Below are 21116 nucleotides of genomic sequence, written 5' to 3'. Positions count from 1 at the left end.
AAATCATGTTTGTTGCCATTGCCCTTCTCAAAAAACTTTTAAAGAAGTAAAGCTTATCCATGATGATTTACAGTTTAATTTATGTGAAAAAAACTTTCAGATTTATTTTTGCTTACATTTCCTCTTTATAAAGCAAAATGAATTCTTATCATAAATATAGAGGGGATTTGCCTGCAGTATAAAGAACAAGCAGTTGTTTGTAATAAAAGTTGTCTACTTTTCAAATAAATGTAAGAAAATATTTCTCCTTTGTGATTCACTATTTAGATTTATATTTATTGAAATTCAGAGGTCTTAGTGGATAAGAAAATGAAAGAGATTTTTGCCAGTTAATACATAGGCTTAAGAAGGTAGTGAAGTCACACATTCCGGGGTATAAAACAATGCTAAAGAATAAAAAAAATGGTCACTGGCTGAATTAGATAATACATATCTGATGCCATTTCTGCCTTCATCTTAATATCATCCTGGATGATGCAGTGGCCTCTGTTTTCAACAAGTTTGTATGGCCATTACTAATATGAATTAATTATCTTCTTAAAACTCCCAGTCCTTCTTCACCAAAAACCAGAGTAAGGTACCAGTGATCCCAAAACATAATCTCCATAGTTTGACCAGCAGAGGTTTCATGTAGGCCCCTTGAAGGATGTTGTCTATCTATTAATGCCTGCGGTGTTAACAAGGCATTGCCCTTTGCAACCTCAGCTCTCTCTGAGGGGAGAGCAAAGGGAATAAGGATCAATCTCCTTACAACCCCTCTGATGTCTTAAAACTTTGACAGCCCTCGAATTCTAATCAAAATTATTAGCTTCACCATCTGGTCAGTGGGATCAGGTGCCATACAAGATTTTCTCAGCAGTGATACAGAATATTGAATGGGTAGCTACTGAGAATGCAGTTCATGTATGTATAAGCTCAAGGGTACATTATGCTCTTGTCAGACATGAATATTGTATGTTCTTTGTCCATTAGCTGTTATGAATTTGCCTGGCTGCTGCAGAGAACATCACTGATGCACTGGAGTGAATGTGCATTCCAACGTACTTGCTCAACTTTCAGTTTGGCTGTGCCCCCTTGCTTTCCTGTGACTATTTGCCCAAATGGGCTTCTGCTTCCAGAAATGTTAAGAATGGTTGTTCACTGTGCAACAACCCATTCTTGCAAAGAAACCTGTCTATTAGCAATTTCTTCTGGAAAAAGTCCTTATTTCTTGCTCAACTAGAAAGAAGTCCACTTTACTGTCATATGATTTACTAAAAAAGATCAACATTTTGGCAAGAAATACTGATTAGACATGTTAAAAAGGGACAAAATGATTACATAGTATATGTGGATATTATACTACCTGGTATGTTACAATAAATAAGTTAGAACTAGGCATTCCTCTGACTGAAAGCAAGGGAGCCTGTGTTATATACCTGATGGCTGTGCTGACAACCTGTCAAAGGAAAGTCTGCTGAAGTAACTATATGCGTTGGTTCAATCAGAAGTTTGATAGATAAGTGGCTTTCTATAACCTGTTTTATTCAGTTAAGAAGATCCTTCCAGATCTTACCAGCTATAGAAAGAATTTTATCCTCTTACAGCCCATTTCTGCTATGCAACTAGAATTCAAAAAAGTATCATGTGCCCTGTCACGGGCTTTGTGAAACCCTTCATACATCAGCAACAGAAAGAGCGGGAGAAACAGCCTAGAGAGCCAGGCTTGTCAGGAAGGGACAGGTATGTGTATGACATGGTAGTGCTGTAGAAATTTTGAAGACAGTTGTTATCTTTGAGCACACGCAGATGGGCATGACCTCCCTTGGGGCAAAATGCTGCAGACGTAGCACAGAAGAGCCAAGAGCTGAAGTGTGTAAATGAGTTTCAAAGCACTTATATAGGGTCTTGTGCCCTGTTAGGCAAATTCATGGATCTATACAAATCAGTCTGTAAGTCATAAGTTAGCATTCGTTCATCTGAAAAGTACCTGCTTAGTAGCCTTGCTCAGTTTAAACTTACGTGTGCTTGCACAACCGAGCTTGTTTCTGTTAGTCCTACCTTTTGAGAGTTTGATTTTATTAACTTGAAAATAAGATACAAGTGAGCGCACAGTTGTGACTCTGACTACCTAGGTCATCTTTGGCAGACCACTTAAATTTTTCTCCAGTTTTTGCAGCCATAGATTAAAGACATTTATCTTTCAAGCCTTGCTAAGCATATTGAAACAATTAATGACTTAATGTCCTAAATAAAGGAAAATTGCCCAGCCTGTGAATTGCAAGTGTTCCATTATTCCTAGTTTCCTAGTTTTCTAACTTTCGAAAAATCATCAAGTTAGCAATTAGTTAGTGCTTTTGTCATAAAGGTTGCCTTTTTTCAGTGATCTATTGGGCATAGATCGTATGTATTAGGAACCAGTGAGTATAACCAATCTTTTTTTCTTTACTACTGCTCTTATTTCTGCAGTATGTACGTGTGTCTTTTGACACAAAGCCTGACCTTCTTCTGCATCTGATGACCAAAGAGTGGCAGCTTGAGCTCCCTAAACTTCTCATCTCTGTGCACGGGGGCCTTCAGAATTTTGAACTTCAGCCAAAACTCAAGCAAGTCTTTGGAAAAGGCCTCATTAAGGCTGCTATGACAACTGGAGCGTGGATATTCACTGGAGGAGTAAACACAGGTAACAGCAATTGAAATGAAAGCACAGTGGCATCTAGGAGATTTCATCACAGAAAAAAAGTTAGGACTGATGAGATTAAGAAGCCATTCCATGTTTTATTTTATTAGTGTTGGCTGTACTATGTGCAAACAAGAAAATGCCAAGTTCATACCAGCCTGGCAGCTACCAGGGAATAAAAGGTTTGCTAAAGCATGAAAAGCACACTGGGGAGCTGAAAATAAAGCCTCCTGTGAGGCAATTATATTAGTATATTGCCAGTGAAGACTTTATAAGATCAACACTAAGCTACAGGGAGGGACTACTAACCAGAAACCGAAGAAGTCAAACTCTTATTACATAAAATGGAAGACATTTTCAACCAGAAAAGACCTTTATTTTATCTTATAAGATGATCTGAAGTATGAAAGGAAAAAAGTTTCTGTTTTGTGGACATGGTCGTAAACTTTATCGTGAATAAGTGTCACTTTTTTCTTTCTTGTAGACAGCTTGGCCTAATTTTTTTCTATTACCCCTGCAGCAAGAGCAATAACATTGCCATTTCTATTTGAAGTTCAGAGCATCTGGAACACACCATATGGGTTTCCTAATGACCCAAGATAACAGCTGGCCCAGCTCTGCTGGGAGATGGCATGTAGGTTTTGGGAATAAGCTGCAAAACATAGTTCTCCAGATAAAAAATGTTGGGCAGTGGCTTCCCAGTTACCCTTCCTGAAGGAGGCAGAAAGGAGGAGACAGTCAGGGGAAAGTCAAAGAGTTCTGCTAGAGAGAAATGCAAAAAGTTTTGACCTAGGACGTGTACTTGTAAATTCTTACATCACTGTCATTTGCTGCAGTAACAAAGCTATAATTTATTACTCTAGTAATCCCACAGAGTGTGCCCTCTTACTGTCTATGGAGAACTTTGTAATCACTCTATCATGCATTAATTTTAGTGCATTGTGGATCAACTCCTACATATTTGAATATGAATGCTTAATAGGAGTCTTAGACTTTTTAGTTTCCAGAGCACATCAAATTTAAAACAATATTCAATTTTATCACAGCAGCAATATAAATAGCAAAGAAGCATAGCTTCTGGAGTGTTAGATAAATAGACAGACTCACATGTATGTAATATCCCCCACATCTCTGCAGATCAAGGAAAAAAAATCAGGTTAAATGTTGACCTGTATACTGTGATGATAATAGTTACATTATTTGCCAGATACTTTTGTAGTGACGATGGCAGATATAAATTTTAAGTTAAAAGCACGTTAGAAAACTGTAGATATTGTACACTTGTTGCAGTGGATTACCACAGGAACTGTAGGAATCAAACTACAGAAATTTTGTAAAGAAGGACTGACTATAATATTTGCATTTGGTAAGTGCATGGCTGCTTCATACCATTTTTCAAATCATCATAGTTACAAATGCCAAAACAATACAAATGAACCAGGAAAGTCAACATAATTACTGTTGAAAAGGATTTTTTTTCCTGTATTGAAAAATTACCTAGACAAAACAATGAAGTTCAAGTTGGTGTGTATTATTTTAAAAACATAATCCAGAAGCAGTTCTGCATTATCACTTAACTCTCATTGCTGTTTTGATTTCTGGAGCAAAGCAGTTGATTGCTCCAGGGCTAGGTTTTCAAACTGTGTAGATGAAAATTAAGTGTCTTATCTCTATGTGAAATTGTACAAATTGAGAATTTCTGAGTACAGTCTGTTCTGTTGATGATGAATTTTTAAATCAGACTTCTCTTAAGGAAAAGTATAATTGAAAAATCCTGAAATACCGCTGTTGGACTGAGAATCAGTGATGTGACAAGGATGATGCCTACCTGGCTATAACCATGACTGTTAAATGACTTAAACAAGTTGTTCTGAATATTCATTTCATGCTGAAAGTTGATTATTCTACATAGCAGAATTTTTTGCAGTCTGGATGGATTTACTGCTTTGAATCCTTTGGGTTGCTGGATCACAGCTTAATTCATAGCTGATTGCAGGTACAGGGGTTTTTTTCATTTTCCACCATAGGAAGGAAATTAGACTCCAAGACTCAGAGGATTTGTTAGGTTGTGGGGGGTTTTCTTACATGGTTCGTTTACAGTGCAGAAAAACTATGGCTAAAATCACATCTATTGTGTGACTGTTGCAATTCCAATCCAGTCATCTTGAAATTGTGGATTCTGAACAAGAAGCAAACACAGAAACTGAGTAACGGATAACAACCGCAGCAAATCCACAGGTCTGCTTCAGTGCAGCCACATCATAAAAAGTTATTGACACACAGGTAAAGAAACTATTTTATGAAAAGGAAGGAGGAATGGCACTTGTCCTGTGCACAGGGATCCACAGAAACACGGACAAAGCTGGCCTAAAGCATACAAGGAGCGTTACCAGAAAGCACGTGGAAGAGAGCTGGGGAGCAGTCATTCTCTCTCTACTAATTTCTGTTTTCTCACTGATCCCCAGTGGGTTTTCTAATATTCTGCTGGAAGCTATCTCAGGTGACTGAATTTGTTCAGAAAGAATGGTAGAATAGCTCACCACAGAGTAGTGTAATGATGTTTTCACATTGCTGTCCTTTATTCAGACAGAAGGGAACATTTGTGTGCAAGCTACACTTTTTGGGTGGCTTGGTGGGGCAGTAATTCCTGTGCTTCTTTCTATGCTTGGGAAGGATACAAATGCTTGCATGCATATATGTTTGTGAATACAAGTGCAGATAAACAAGTTACAGTCAGCTGTCAACATTTCTATTCTTATTTCTAGAGCTGTATAGTTTTTTTTCTTGCTACTTAATATTTTTTAAATTTTGTAAAATGGACTTACAGTATTACTGTAATAATAATCAATAGGAATATATTCATAGCTGTACTTAATTGTAGGTATATACATAGGTGTTCCCTAAAAAAGAATTCTATACTAACTCCATACCATAATGAATAAAAAGGACATAATTATGAATTTCTATTTTATGCTGTTTCTTTCCCAGGAGTCATTCGGCATGTTGGAGATGCACTGAAAGATCACGCCTCAAAATCTCGAGGGAAGATCTGCACCATCGGTATAGCTCCCTGGGGGATTGTGGAAAATCAAGAGGACCTGATTGGCAAAGATGTAAGCCCTATATGGACATAGATCAACTCCAATATATATAAATATTCCAATTATTTTTCCTTTCCTCTCCATCCCTCACTTAACAATTCCTCATAGAACTAATGTGTGCAGCAAAAAATCAATACATAAATTCCTGCACTGTACATTCCTTAAAAATAAATGATAAAGAAATTTCATTAAATGCTATTCTTGAAAATATCTTAAAGTTTCATCCTTAGAACACTATGAACCCTGAAAAGTGCCTAAGAAAACACTGATTGCAAAGCTTGAAGTCTGGTTTATTTTGAAACAATACTATGATGCATTGGTTAAATTCAGAATTGCAGACTGTCCCCCTTATAATACATTCCGTCCTATACATTTTTATTACTGCAACTGTGAAGAGTCTTATAAGTGTATTGGACATGAGATCAGACCTCAAACAATCATTGCTTCAGTCACCTTCTGAAGGGCAGAGTAGGTGTCTCTTGTACTCTTTAATATCACTCTTCTCTTTTAAACCTATACTGTCACTCAGAAAGATTAAACCCCCAATTTTAAATACATGAATAGTTTACTTACACTGGTTATGTGTTACCTGAAGTTTTTTGTGAGCCCTTTTTTTACCTCACCTCTGGTCCATACCCAAGCAATCTGCCTGAGAATCAGCTAGCTTTGAGTAGAGAAGAGATAGAGTCTTCATTCTGCCTAATGAACATTTTTCTTGTCTACATTACTCTAAACTGTTCTTCTCTGTATGTTTGTCCATTAGCAAGATGGGGAGGGGAAGAAGATTCAATTATCAGTTAGGTCAGAAGGAATTACAATGAGTATGTAGAAATTGATCCAACTGAAATTCATTGCAATTCACTATTAACGTATAGCCATTAGGGGGAATTGTACTAGCATGGGGTTTTGTACTCTAATACCACCACCACTTGTATAATAGGGTTACCAATACATACAAACAAGCAGGATGGGACTCTGCAGCAGTAATTCTGAGCCACTAATGAACTCTTCTGAGATGCACTGTATAAGGTGACTAGCAGAAACAGCTAATCACAAAGACAAGGTGCGTCTTGTTAAAGAAGTGTAATGTACACTTCAATTTCAAATATGCAGTCTTTATGGACTGTGCATGGAGTTCTGGAAGCATTCTAAGAAGAAAGCAGGCAAGAAAGGACATCAAATTAGTCATGAATTTTGAGCCGTTGTTATTCCTGAATTAGTTATTTCCACCTGTTGGAAACTTACCTACCTCTGTTCTCAGCTAGTCACCACCTGTTAAAGAGGCTCTGGAGCCTTCTTCCACAGAAAGAGCTAAAGAAAAAAGTTGGTTTCTGAGCTGCTCCAGCTAACTGGAAAAGCCCTCCCTGATTTCTTATTTCTTTAAGAGACTTTTTCCTCTAAATATGCTTCAAATTTAACAGGAAACCAAGAAGTTGTACATTAATTTAAAAAAAAAAGCTTGCTGGGATATCAAAAAAGGTTAATACTTAGTCTGATCATAAGACAGAAAGTGACAAAAGTTTAAAAAACAGTAAAGACAACAAATTTGGGTAAAGTCTTCCTTTAATGCAGCCACAGTTATATCAGTAAGATTACAATTACAGGGTCATCACTAAGGACAAAATAGTTCCAAAATGTATCTGTAACAGACAAAATTGAAACTTTTCCTCCGAACATCCTGGTCCCTAATATTTTCATAAAATGATTGATCAATGGCATGATGCAATGCTGAAGCACTTAGATTTTATCCATCTCTAATGCACATGTAATGATATTGCTTTATGCTCACCGATACTGAATTTCATATTCCATTTTATTGCCTAGTGAGGCTGCTTTATGAAGACTTTCTTTAACTCTTCATAGTCCACTGAAATATCTGTAAGCTTTTCACACTCTCATTAACCCCAAATCCCTTACAACTGTAGCAGGCCACTTATATCACTAAATCAACTTAGTAACACTCACTCTTTGCAAAAATTAACTTTTCCTTCTTACTGTTTTCAATCCCTTCCCCTCAGCTTTCCCCAGTTACTAATCCCTCAAAGGACTTTCCCTCTTACCCAATGTGTGCAGTTTCTTTAGAATCATTTGGTGAGGAAGCTTTTTGAAAATCAAAGCTTTGTATTGACTGGCTCATTAGAGGTGAATGCTGTGAAATGAACCAAGAAGGGGAAATATAAATAGTACCATAAGCATGTAAAATGCATCATCATTAAGCAAGAAACAAAGGCCACAAAGGATTATGTGGCGGGGGGGGAAGTCAACCAATAGTAAAAGGCCTGTTGAACTCCAGCATCAATGTGGCTTTATGCCTATATGCACTATGTCTAGTTAAATTATGATCAGAACCAAGGATTTGTCAAAACATACCCTTCCAGCACCAAATGGATACAGAAAATTGTCTTAGTCATGGCATTTGGGGAGGGGGAGGAGAAGAGGGGAGTTATTGCACATGCCCCAGTGCATGTTGCCTCCCTGTGCCTTGTGGCAAGTCAGGCGTGCTCAGCAGAGCTGTGCATCTTCCAATGCTCCAGCCCTTGCCTGGCCTGTATGGATCTTGAAGTCATAGCCGAGGTGTCTTATTACATTTACCAGTCCATCCAAATCACTCAGCTCTTGGGAATCCAAAGGGCTTTCCTCAGAGACATAAAGAGAACTGGCCAAGTTAAGAAAATTATTGCTGTTGTTTGCTATTGGTTATACTGTGATGGTTAAAGATCCCTAAGAGACTTGTCTCACTGCAGTACTGTAAAAGCAATATAGCAGAAAATAGTGCCTCTCTTAACACACTTAGATTCTAATTTAAAAACAAAGTGTACAAGGGAAGGGTAGTTAGTTGCCTTATGTCCAATTTTCTGACAGAAGACTGAGAAAGTAAGGTGGCTTACTCAGTCTTGTAAAAAACTTGGATTATAAACAAGTTTCTCCTACATACAGAGCCATTCTTCTTTTTAAGAGTGCACTTTCTGAGTCTTTGGAGCATGCACGTCTTTCCATTTGGAGACTGTTCAGTCCTCAATTGAGTGTAATTCTTAGTCACCTCAGTAGGAATAGTGCCTGGATTACAAAGAGAATACTGATTTTAGTACTTGCCTTTTGCTCAATGAAATCATTCAAATAAGTTTCATTTTTAGTCCAAAGAAGCTAGTATTTGAGACTTAAATCAAAATATGCTTTTACTGGGTGACCCAGTGAAAAGGACATTTCCAGCATACTGTGATACGTCATTGATCAGTCAAGATGCTGTAGTATATAACCAAATAACCTAAATAGAATTCTTTTTACTAATGAAAGTTATAAGGGGAAAAAAAAAAACAAAACACTTTTTTACTGAACTGATTGAAACTAAAATAGAGCTTCTGTGCTGCTGTGCTGAATCACTACAAAACCCATGACACCCACTCTTCCATGCCTGCTATAAAAAATCCTTCCATATGTGGATCCAGCAGGTTGACTTAAGGAGAAATTCCTAAATTCTCTCCAAATTTCTTGGGTGTTATTTGTCTCCCTTAGAGTACTGTTACAGCCATGGATTATAGTCTGTTTCTCTCCCTGCGTTACTTCTTTGATCTTTCAGTTACGCTCAACAACTAGAGTATGGCAAAATTGAAGCTCAGCAGAAATTTTCGAAAAAGTAAAATACTCATTCTTTTTAACAAGGCTTTAGTCAGTAAAAAAGAAGCAATGGTGGTCGGCTTTTATCATTTAATGCAGCAGAATGCACAACCCAAAACATAAGCCAACTTTGTAGACTTGTGCATAAACAGATAAAAGTGCTACATAAAAGCAAAAAATATTATCAGAAAGAAAACTACTTTCTCACAGCAAATTTATATCTATATAATAAAAATATATTTATTATACAAATGTAGATAACATTATATATACTATAATATATAATATAATATTTTTATATATCATATATGTTATATATTTTTTTTTGTTTATATATATATATATATACCCCTTTCATGTACTCTGTGTTCCAGAATAAATTACATTTTTTACTTCCTAGAACTCAAATGTTGAAAGCACAATCATTGCAGTTGTAGATGTTCTTTATGGACTTCACTAATAACAGATACCTGTTCTTTTGTACTGCTCAGAATATTCAGAAAAAATAAATTTTATAAAACTGAAGCAATGAATATACTGCTAGTTGAAACCTACTCTCCTATGCAGCTGAAATCATAAAAATAAGGAGCAAATATTTTCCCATTTTATATAAAAGCTAAATTTATATGGTACTAAACATAAGTTGAATACAAACATCCTTAGATACTTCTTTTGTTAAAAAATAATGCCTGGCTTTCTCAGTCTGTTTCTAGATAATGCTTCTGATCTGTTAAAGACTGCAGTTTCAGAGTAACCAATTTTTATATTAGTGCAGTTGCTGAATTTTATAACTATAACTGAAGGTAACAACATGTCATCAACAAAGTTTTCTCTGGGATGCTCAAACGGTACTCACAGCAGAAATCTTCAGTCTTGCTCTACCTGCTCAGTTATATCTTCAGCTTTTTTCAGTATTGATTTGGATGGTGGAATAGGGAGGAAATTTAAAAGCTGGAAGGTTGTATGCACTTTGGAGGGCAGGGTCACAACAGAGAGGTTAGAAGTCAGCCTGTCGTGGAGCAGGTGCTAGCATGAACTTCTCAAAATCCCTGGACGATAACAGACAAGACAACTTCTTCAGGAAAGTTGGGGACCTTCCATGTTTTAATGGGTCACCAGGTAGTCATTAATATTTAACAATTCAATTACATCGTAACTCAATGCTATTTCAGAAGGATGAGTATTATTCTGAAATTTAGTACCAGGACTGATATACGACCTTGGGAATCATTCATTTTTATGGCACTGGACACACATGAGGGCAATGTCTAGTTGTAAGACAAGTCAAGGAAGAGCAAACAGGAGGTGCAGAAAACATAACCAATGAGGAAAGCTTAAAGCTTAAAGAACTGGAATTGTTTGCTATATATTACAGCTGAACTAACTGAGAAAGGCTTATTTTCATCAACACACCAAGTCCTGCCCACTCTCTTCTCCCTGATCCCATCAGTAAATGCTTTGTTATAAAGGACTTCGCTCTGTCAGTACAGAGTCCCCTTCATTTTCAGAATACCACCTACCTCCCTGAGATTGCCAAAGATTATCCAAACCAGAGAAAGTGTGCATTCAAGAATTAGCATTGCCTTAGAATTAGTGTCTCCTTACCATTCATGTATATGGAAAAAAAATCATATAGCAGTCAAGCTTGATAGGTATGTGGCCAGAACTCAGCACTTTAAACCACGGTCTTTAAAACATGTTCTGGTGAGTATTGTCAGAAAGACCAGCATTCATATTACCTGCTCTGTGTGTGTATACCAGACAACAGGTCCATCAGACTGTCAAGACGGGCTACATGTTTCCTTTTCATTCTTTCATAGTAATCTGAAAAATGTTAGCTTATAGCATGAGACTACTTCCTTCTGTCTCTCATACTTCTTTGTTTTGACAGCGTCAGAAAGATTATGTTTTGATTTAATTATTTTCTGCAGGTTTCAGAAAAAAGATAAAAGTTACAAATCTCAGGCAACTAATTAGTAAGTGTATATTACTTTATTGTCGTTGGATTTGTTGTTACCAATTTTGACTTGGGTTTAGTAGATACTTTGCAGTTGTCCTTCCAGAAGTATGTTATTCTTTGAGAATAAATTGAATTGCTGGGGGGGGGGAGATTACAAATAACCATAAATAGTTAGTTCACAAGTTTGTTTCACTGTAACTTTTATCCAATGTCAAAGTATCAGACCTGCCTTGCAGGCTGCATCAGGAAATAATTATTACTCTAAGGAAAGGCATAAGGAAAAGAGATTCAGCTCTCTTATTGCTACCTACAAGGTGGGAAGCATGCCTGGGGCAAAGCTGGGGACTGGCATATTTGTAGCATATATGGAGAATTTGGACCATGATGCTTCCAGGATCCTTTAAATTAAACCAGCAACTACTCTATTCCCTGGTGTACCCCAGAACAGTGAGGCTGCAGAGAAGGCTTAATTTGAACAACAGCTACTGCTTTTTGAGAAGCAAAGCACGCATCTCTCTCTTTCTCCTGCGCTACTCTGAACACACTAGGTTTATTGTAAGTTCTTTCACCTTTCACCTAGCCTTCACCTAGACTGCTCAGGTCCATGCGTTGGATCACATGGCACATGCATGCTCATTGTCCATGGTGAGTTACCCTGAGCGATTTTTCTAGTGCTGTCCCTATGCTGAGTGTCCTGTGCCCACAGGGAGTGTAAACAGAGTGTAACAGTGCTTTTAATTCAAGCTTGCTGCCACCTCAGGATGCAAAGGCAACTAACTGCTCTGGTTAGCCCAACACCTCGCCTATTGACAGAATGCCCTCAGCCCGTGCAGCCTTAGTACTGCTTCACAGCATGGCTGCTGTCACATTCATCAACCTATATTTAGAGGGGTTGTCTTGAGCATAAGTGCTTCCTTTCAACTCTGCAGAGGAAGATGCGAGGCGACATTATTCCCTCTTCTCAATGCAGAAGGAGGATGAGAAAACATTGCAGTCAAAGTTTCCCCAACCTTTTAACTTGCCTGTAAAATGTAAGGGATTGAAAAGAACAGAGGAATGGGAAGTGTAAGAGTGAGAAATTGAAAATCTGCTGAGCGTTGTGTAAAATAAATTCACCTCAAGGAAATAGCCTCAAAGCCTAGGATTTTCCTGCCTTCCTGAAGATTTTGCTTATCCTTTAATCAGGAAAAGAGTCTGACTGTGTGGTTTGTGCAATTTATTATTTTTAAAAAGTATTTCAGCTGTTGAACTGTGCATGCTGTGAACAGCTCAATTGAAAATAATTGTATTCTCATTTTCACATCTATAAAATTTATTAAACATAAGATTCACCTTGTAGCTAAACAGCAGACACAGAATGAAAGGGTAGCCTTCTAATCTGCCCTGCAGCAGCATTACTAAGTCAATGTGTGGAGGCTTTGGTGCTGCAGCTTATTAGAACTGCAGATCAAGCTGTCACCATTACACAGTTTTGAGCTGTGGCTCTCGGGGACAAAGCACAAGCTGTCAGTAGAATTGCATGCGCAGCAGCTCGTAGTCATACAATGAAAGGGCAACTCAAGTCATTACTCTTCTATCAGATCTGGCTGGCCTGTGCCTGCTATGTATTAAGAGGTGGGGCAGGTACCAGTTTAAAATACCTGTAACTGTTTTAGTTTGATTTTATTTGATTCTTAGGCATGTGAGGAAGAACCTTCTTTTTCTTTCTGACTGTGGCATGGGACGCATGGCTTCTGTGTCTGTAGAAGCTACTTAATGAACATGTTCCAGCAGTATATTGCTATTTGTTAAGATGTATGTGCCGGTAGAATAAATGTTTTATGAATGGGGCACCAAAAGAAACAGTACAAGAGAAACTTGAGCCAAAGCTATCACCTGTTCTCACAGTGGAGTGCACTGCCTTGCTGCTGGCCAGCTGCCCTCTTGGTCTTCTCAGACCTAGTTCCTCCCTTTTGCAGGATGAACAGCTTACAGAGTACCCTCTGTGTGACAGTTTATAATAGCAAAAGAAGTCTGTAGGTTTCCCCTTGCCATCCAAGGGTTCAGCAAAGTGCTGCAAGCATTCACAAGTGAAAATAATAGAGAGAGATATCTCTGTCCAAAGTATTACTAACACATATTATTTATAAAGAATTACATCTCGGTTACAGAGCTCTTTAGAATAAAAAAAAGGGGAGAGAAGCCCTGGAAGAAATTAATAAGTTAATATATTTCTGTCTGCAAGTATTTTTGCCAAAACTTGAGTGTACACTTTTGTGCATTAAAAAGCAGAAGATCTTGTTAGATTTCCAAAATGAACAGTGCCAGAGTTGTGAAGAAAATTCCTTACAGATGAACTATAGCCCAACTGAGTTTTGTAAGAAGTCACTTCAGCATTTCTTCAGCTAGGACTTCATTTTACAAATTTTCAGGAGTTTTGTCTTTCCAAAAAGACAAGACATATGTAAACAATACAGTGAACAATATTTCTAGGAATTGTCTTCGAATGATCAGCCAGGATCCCTTGACACAGAACAAATTATTTTGCCACATCAGTGCAGTCTTAGATATGTCACTGGAGACCCACCGAAGTAGCTGACAGCCAAATGTGGCCCAGTGCTATTATTTGGTCTGTCTGGAGGCTATGAGTGGGATAACTCTGCAACAATTTACTCTGCAGAAGAGTTTCTCCTGACAAAAACAAATCAACTGAAGTGTAGCAAACTCCCCATTGAATGGAAACTTTCTAAAGCTGTTGTGAACACAAGCAACTACCTTTGTACTATGCTAAGAATGGGCCAACAGTTTTTTCCAAGGAAACTGTAAATGTGGTGTAATATCGTGTGTGTGTGTGTGTGTGTGTGTGTAGTCACACAGACCTTTGGAGGACTGACCGTTAGATGGACTTAACACTGAAACAGTGGCCATTGGTGCTACTGAAACAGATTACCATGGAAAACCCTTTAAGCAGTGTCTGAGTCTAAAAGGTCGGTGTTTACAAAAGGTGGCCACAAGAGGTGGTTTAAATGCTAAGATTATTTTCTAATTTACACATAGAACACAGCAGTGCTTGAGTGCAATACTTCAAACAGTTTTGATTTTTTTTCTTTTGTATCATCTTGTCAGCTGGTATCTTATAACTGATTCAAAGGGTCTTTTCTGTTTAGTACTTTTTTTTCCTCTGTCTCTAAAATGCAGGTGGTCCGACCATACCAGACGATGTCCAATCCCATGAGTAAGTTGACAGTGCTCAACAGTATGCATTCTCATTTTATTTTGGCTGACAATGGCACTACTGGTAAATATGGAGCAGAGGTGAAACTTCGTAGACAGCTGGAAAAGCACATTTCACTTCAGAAGATAAATACAAGTGAGTAACATTTTGCTTGGTTTTTCTTATAATTGCAATATATCAAAGACACTATGAGTTTAAACAGGCAATAAGATCTGTATATTTTGGGGAGTAGTTCTACTGTCTAAAATGGTGAGCATTAGCTAATAAAAGCAAATAATGGTGAACAAAGATAATAAAATTTGATTTTGGGTAAGGGTACGGGACAAATAGCTGAATTTGTTTCTGATAAGGTTCAAACAATATTTGTCAAGGCTCTACAGGTTCAAGTCTTTGGTACCCCCATCTCCTTAAAACTGTATACAGTTCTGGTCCCCTTTGTTTTGTAAAGAATACAGTGGAATTAGTAAAGGTAGAGGAAAGGGTGACAAAAAGTAAGGGAGAGCTTTTTATGATAAAGACTTTGCAGGTTGGAAGAGAGATGACTGAGGTGTATAGAGGTATATAAAATCCTGCATGGTTGCAGGAAAGATGACTGAACAACTCAAACAGTCCCAGAGCCATTGATATTTAGAGGCAGAGAGAGTATCCCATAGAAGTGTTACTACATATTTGCACTATGTTTATTAGTTTTTTCTAGGCAGCTGTCATTAGCCACAGACAGAGGCAGAATATGAGGTTAGATGGTCCTTTCACCTCATCTTTTACAATCATGATGATACATTCCACATCATGATCAGACTGAAGCCCCAGTTTTTCTCTCACAGTTATAATTTTTTTTTCTTTTATAATCATGTACCACTTTCCTATGTAAAATGAAAAGCAAATAGTCACCTAAGTAAGCCTGGATAAAATAAAAGATGATATCTCAGTATTACTGTTTCTGTAGTGTACAGATGCTTAATTTAGATGGGCTGTTAATTTCTTTCTAGATATTTTGGATTTTTTTTTCTTCTGTTTACAATCATTTATTTTTTAGAAACTTGGTGCTATCAAAAGAAAAAAGGATCAGCTCTAGAAATTGAACCTAGCCCATATATAGGGAAGAAATCTTCCTTTGGACATTAGCCAGGCAGGAATTCTTTTAGTCTCACAAACAAACCTCAGTGTTGTACCTGCATAAGCTACCTTTAGGAATAAAAACTGAACTCATTTTTCAAAAGTGCTCATATGCCCAGCCTTTCTGCTGACAACTGTCTATAAACATGCAATTTTGAGGCCAGGAACAGTGACAGTTTTTGTGATATAGACACTTGAAACTGGAATGAGACTAGGAAACACATTTAAGCTCTCAGACATCAGATGATAATGAATTACAGGCAGGCCCGATAGGGTGAACATAAACTAGCATGTTGGTCGTGCTTGATAAAGCTTTCTGTATGATGTGTATGATGAGCTGAAATTAAAGCGGTGTGCTACTTACACTTTTCAACACCAATGTTTGAACTACATGTACTACAGGCTTATTGTTTTTACGATATCAGAGTATATATTGCTTTTTCTCAGAGACCAGTGTGTAGGTATGCACAAATGTGTGTGCATCCTAAGCAGTGTGTGCATGCCTATGTGTTTCCTTAGCAGATGGAGATAGTACGATATAATCCTAGGTTGATGTGCTGGTTTCAGCTGGGATAGTTAGTTGTCTTCCTAATAGCTGGTATAGTGCTATGTTTTTGAGTTTGGTATGAGAAGAATGTTGATAACACACTGATGTTTTCAGTTGTTGCTAAGTAGTGTTTAGTCTAAAGTCAAGGATTTTTCAGCTTCTCATGCCCAGCCAGCGAGAAGGCTGGAGGGGCACAAAAAGCTGGGAGGGGACACAGCCAGGACAGCTCACCCAAACTGGCCAAAGGGGTATTCCGTACCATGTGATGTTACATCTAGTATATAAACTGAGGGGAGTGGGGGTCGGGGGATCGCCGCTTGGAGACTAACTGGCCATCGATCAGCGGGTGGTGAGCAATTGCATTGTGCATCACTTGTATATTCCAATCCTTTTATTATTACTATTGTCATTTTATTAATGTTATCATTATCATTATTAGTTTCTTCTTTTCTGTTCTATTAAACCGTTCTTATCTTAACCCATGAGTTTTACTTCTTTTCCTGATTCTCTCCCCTGATTCTCTCCCCCATCCCACTGAGGGGGGGGGGCAGGGGAAGTGAGTGAGCGGCTGCGTGGTGCTTAGTTGCTGCCTGGTGTTAAACCACAACAGTTGACCAGCAACAAAAATCCACATTTGAAAATGACATATGATGTAAGCAAATTGTAGAAAACTGTGCCATAAATAATAATTATTTTGAGGACTTTTATAAGAAAAATGTGAGCTTTTGCAGTTTACAGCACAACATTGTGTTGGGGAAGTCTTTGTGTTAAAAACTTAATCTCTTTAGAGAGATTTAACTTAATTCAGGTTTGGGCAAGAGGTTTATCTGTTGAAAAGTGATTGATGGATGAACCTCCAAACTGTGGTAGTTCAAGTCACATGCTTGCCTGACCTCTTCAAACACCTACAAAAAATGAAGGATTTCTCTTCTTTGGTTTCTCTCTGCAGCCCCTGCCCTGCCGCCCAGGAGCACGTATCTTCCTTTTCCCTTTTCTCTGTGACAGAGTACCTCTATCATTTAACCTCTCCCTCACGAATCTCTCTCTCTCTTATAAACACAAAAGCACTTGGGTCTCACAACATTTCTTCAAAACTGAAATGTGAGAGAACTGTTAAGGAGGATGTTGCTGGTAAGATTTGTACATCTTGGTCCAGTGACATCCCAAATGTTACTGCCACATTTTGTTTTCCTTTGTTTAAAAGAAGGTGACTGAGTCCTACCCAGCCTCTAGTTAATAGAAAGGTGACCATATGGATGAGAGAAGGACCACCTGCCTTGTTGGGTCAGCCAAACAGATGGCCACTTTCCGATGCCTTTCCTTACCCTCATTCCTAGCATAACACTGGAGTTCCTTGGCCCTGTACATGCAGGGACACTGCTGCAAAGGGATCTTCATCCAAACAGGCGTGTGTGCAGCCATGCATATGTGTCCTTACTTACCATTTTCCAGTAGTAAGCATGTGGAGGGGGGAAAAACAGACAGCACCAGACTTTTGTTTGCTGTAGCGTCAGGAAAAGGTACAATTTCGAGTTAATCACCAAACAAAAGAGCAGAGGGCTAGAAAACAGAACAGATTTAGGAACTAATAAACAGTTGGTAACTTCGTATTTCACAGCCTGTCCCTGGACAATAGTGCTGAAAGCAGATTTATTCTTATTTTTAAGCCTACCTGGCATTTACATGCTTGGCTTGTCATTTCTTCTTATTTACTTTGCTTTGCTTAAACTGTATCTTTCTCCAGTGCAGTGATAGATCTCCTGGATGTTTGGGATCACACACGATTCACAAAGGAAAACTTCAAGCTTGCGCTCACCTATTAAAGACACAGAAAATGGTATTCCTTTCAAGTAGATCAGGACAGTGGCAGTCTCTTTTATAAAATTTAAGATTAAATCAGGTTGTTAAGTACACCAGATAATTCTGAAAGACTCGGCTGTTTTTGTTCCTAATACAGCATCACTCTCAGTCATTCAACAGTATCTAATTTCCTGAATGAATGTTTTATTAAATAATAATAATAAAAAGCTTGCCTTAAGCCCCTGTGAACACTAGAGAAAAGATTTCATTGAATATGCTGTTTCCACTTTACCTCTTTGGCTTTTACCACTTCCATAGGTCTTATTTTGTCCACAGCAAATATTCAGGAATTAAAAAATGCTTTCCAGGCAAGCAGAGGTACAGCTGTGTTTGTGGGTCAGTCTGAGGCTGCAGGTTCAGGACAGAGTCACTCAGTTGTGCATTTAGCTTGAGGTCAATTTGATGCTTGAATGCTCAGGACTGGTCTTTCTTATTTTCACAAATGAAGACTATTTTAACACAGCCCAGCAACCATCTCTTGCAGTAAGCTACAAGTTGTCTGAAACTCGTAAAGTTACAAAGTGTATCATTTTGTGGTAAGAAATATTGACAGTAAGGTGAACTTTTCTAAAGCTGTTTCAAGATCAAAAGGAAATATTGAAAGTGATCTGATTGGAAATGTTTCTGGTTTCCAATTCACACAAACATTTGAGTCCTAGACCTTTTGCAGGAATTTAAAGGCAGGGAGATCACCTTAAGATGTGCTCTGGAAGGAAGGAAAAATATCTTTGTGACCATCTCTGCCGTATGATTTATTTGTACAGCATTGCATGGATAATTTGACAGCTCATGTAAAAATTTTTACACTGAAATGTGGAGTTAAATCAATTTTAGTTCATCCTATTCCAGAAATATTGCATTAATGAGCAGAAAGTTTTCATGACAAATGTACTGAGATTTTAAATGCAATAAAATGTCCCAGCTCAAAAGGTGCAATTTTTCAGAGATACAGTAAGTGGACTGCAGCTGTGCTTCCAGCTATGATGCTGCACTTATACTGTTTCTTGTCATGCAGGGATCTACAGCATGTCAGGCTGACATAATTCACTGCTGCCAGTTTACTGATTTCTGATTCACTGCTTCTGGAAGGGCTCATAATACTAAACTCTGTCTCACTGCCTTGAACGCAAGAGGGTTCACAGCTATTTGTAGAATGATAGGTCTCATATGGGCTGGAACAGACTGCTGAAGGCTCCCAGTCTGAGTCTCCTCTCGAAGTGGACTATTGTCAATGCTAGCTAAGCTTGTCCATAGCTTTTGTTTAGACAGGTCTGAAAACCTCCAATAATGGATATTCAACCATCTCTATGGGCTCCAGCAAAATGTTTGGAAACTTTTCCCACCATCAGTGTCTGATCTGGAGCTGCTATTTGTGCAAGGACATGGTTTGCCTTATGTGCACTGAGAGCATGCTGTTGGATCACATTCAGATTGACATCAACAGGTCCATGACATAAGGATCTAGTTACCTGATTAGAACAAAAGCTACAAGTTTTACTCTGAACAGTCAAGTAATTTACCTTGTTGGAATCCTTTTCCAAGAATGAACACAGAAAAATTGCAATTTATGTGGGATTTTTCATGTTTGGACTTCATTTTCAAAAAAATCACACAATTTCTTATTGTCTTTGAGCCCTGAAATAACTTTGTTTAAAAAAAATGTGGCCTAATTGACTATCTTTATAAGGATAACTAAAAGTCATTAGGCATGCAACTTCAAGTGATAGTCTGCCATGATATTGTAGACCTAGCATTTAATCATTCTTTTTCTAAAATTCTTGTGCATCCCTCAAGCTCCTCTCATCTACAGTATTCCTTGATTAAAGTCATTCTAAAGACTTATATTTCTACACACAATTTTATTCAGAAGGAATAGGGATCAACATATCCTCTAAAATGTTGAGAATTTCTTTTCTTTTCTAGAATCCCATACACAATACATTTCCTCCTCCCCCTGATGCCTGGGAAGTCTTCTTCACATTGTAGATTTTTTGTCCCCTTTGCAGCTGCTTTTTCCCAAATATTGTATACTTACACCTTCTTTCCAATGAGTCACAATAATGCAAAGAAATGTTTAATAAGAAACTGTTTAAAATAAAAGAGGTAGAACAATTTTCACCAGAAAACTGGTATTGGCATTGAATTAGAAATTTTATGATCCCGCAAGACATGAAAGTGCAGCTAGTCTTTTTTTTTCCCATCCTGGGAAAATATTAGTGGCCGGTAGAGAAAGAGAACTTAATCTATCATCAAACAGATTACGTAATCTATAAACAGAGAAAGGAAAGAAATGAAGCATCTAATTACTATAGATGACCTATTGCAAATTCTCCAATTATGACATTCCTAGATGCTAACAAAGCATTTCTGTGAAGTGTGCTGGAATGGCCTGGTCATTTGCTAAGATGTACATCATTACCACTTCTGCAGAACATTGCTGAGTAACACAATAGATACAACAGTCTTGCCTCCAACCAGAAACACAAAAGAAATCTGTCTACAAAACGTGCGTTGGAAGTTACAAGTCGTAAAATATTCATTCCTGCCGCTCCACAGACGGTTAGATTAGAATAATTGCCAATGTAGTAACTCAGCTGATAGGTCTAATCTGAGGACTGTTAATCAGTTTCAGGCAGTCACTTCAATAGATTGACATGCTGTGGGTTTCACCCATTTTGTGATTAGCCGGAACAATGCTTTCTCATTAACAAGTGTGGTCTAGAATTACTTCATATTATATAAAAATACCCTTTACCAGTACTTACAGAATCTTCAAAAATCCTACCTAAAGTTTCCCCCTTTTGGCTGAGCACTCATGTTTGCATTTTTACAATATGCAGTTCATTCCTCCTGTTTGCATCAAGGCCTTCAGTTCATGGCATATAGTTGTTGCTATTAACTGAATTGTTACTACTGACTTAAATATTCTCAAATCCTTAAAGAGCTTACAGCATCATTGCCAAGCACTTCCATCACAAATGCCTATGTTCTTTCATATGAATGATCTTACTGGAGCAGTGGAGAAAGACAAGGGTAAAAATTAT

General features: G+C 37.8%; 1 protein-coding gene across 13 annotated transcripts in view; it reads left to right on the top strand.

The window, feature by feature from the left end:
- Positions 1-21116, top strand: part of TRPM3 (transient receptor potential cation channel subfamily M member 3) — a 468388-nt gene that overhangs the window by 326098 nt on the left and 121174 nt on the right. For all 13 annotated transcript variants that reach the window (XM_030003866.1, XM_030003862.1, XM_030003868.1 and 10 more), the window contains exons 4-6: positions 2449-2662; positions 5648-5772; positions 14513-14684. In XM_030003866.1, coding sequence (XP_029859726.1) covers positions 2449-2662; positions 5648-5772; positions 14513-14684 — 511 coding nt within the window. The remainder of the gene's footprint in view (positions 1-2448; positions 2663-5647; positions 5773-14512; positions 14685-21116) is intronic.

Source organism: Aquila chrysaetos, chromosome Z (assembly GCF_900496995.4).
Source record: "Aquila chrysaetos chrysaetos chromosome Z, bAquChr1.4, whole genome shotgun sequence".
NCBI classification, from domain to species: Eukaryota; Metazoa; Chordata; class Aves; order Accipitriformes; family Accipitridae; genus Aquila; species Aquila chrysaetos.
This window is presented reverse-complemented; position numbering and strand designations above follow the sequence as displayed.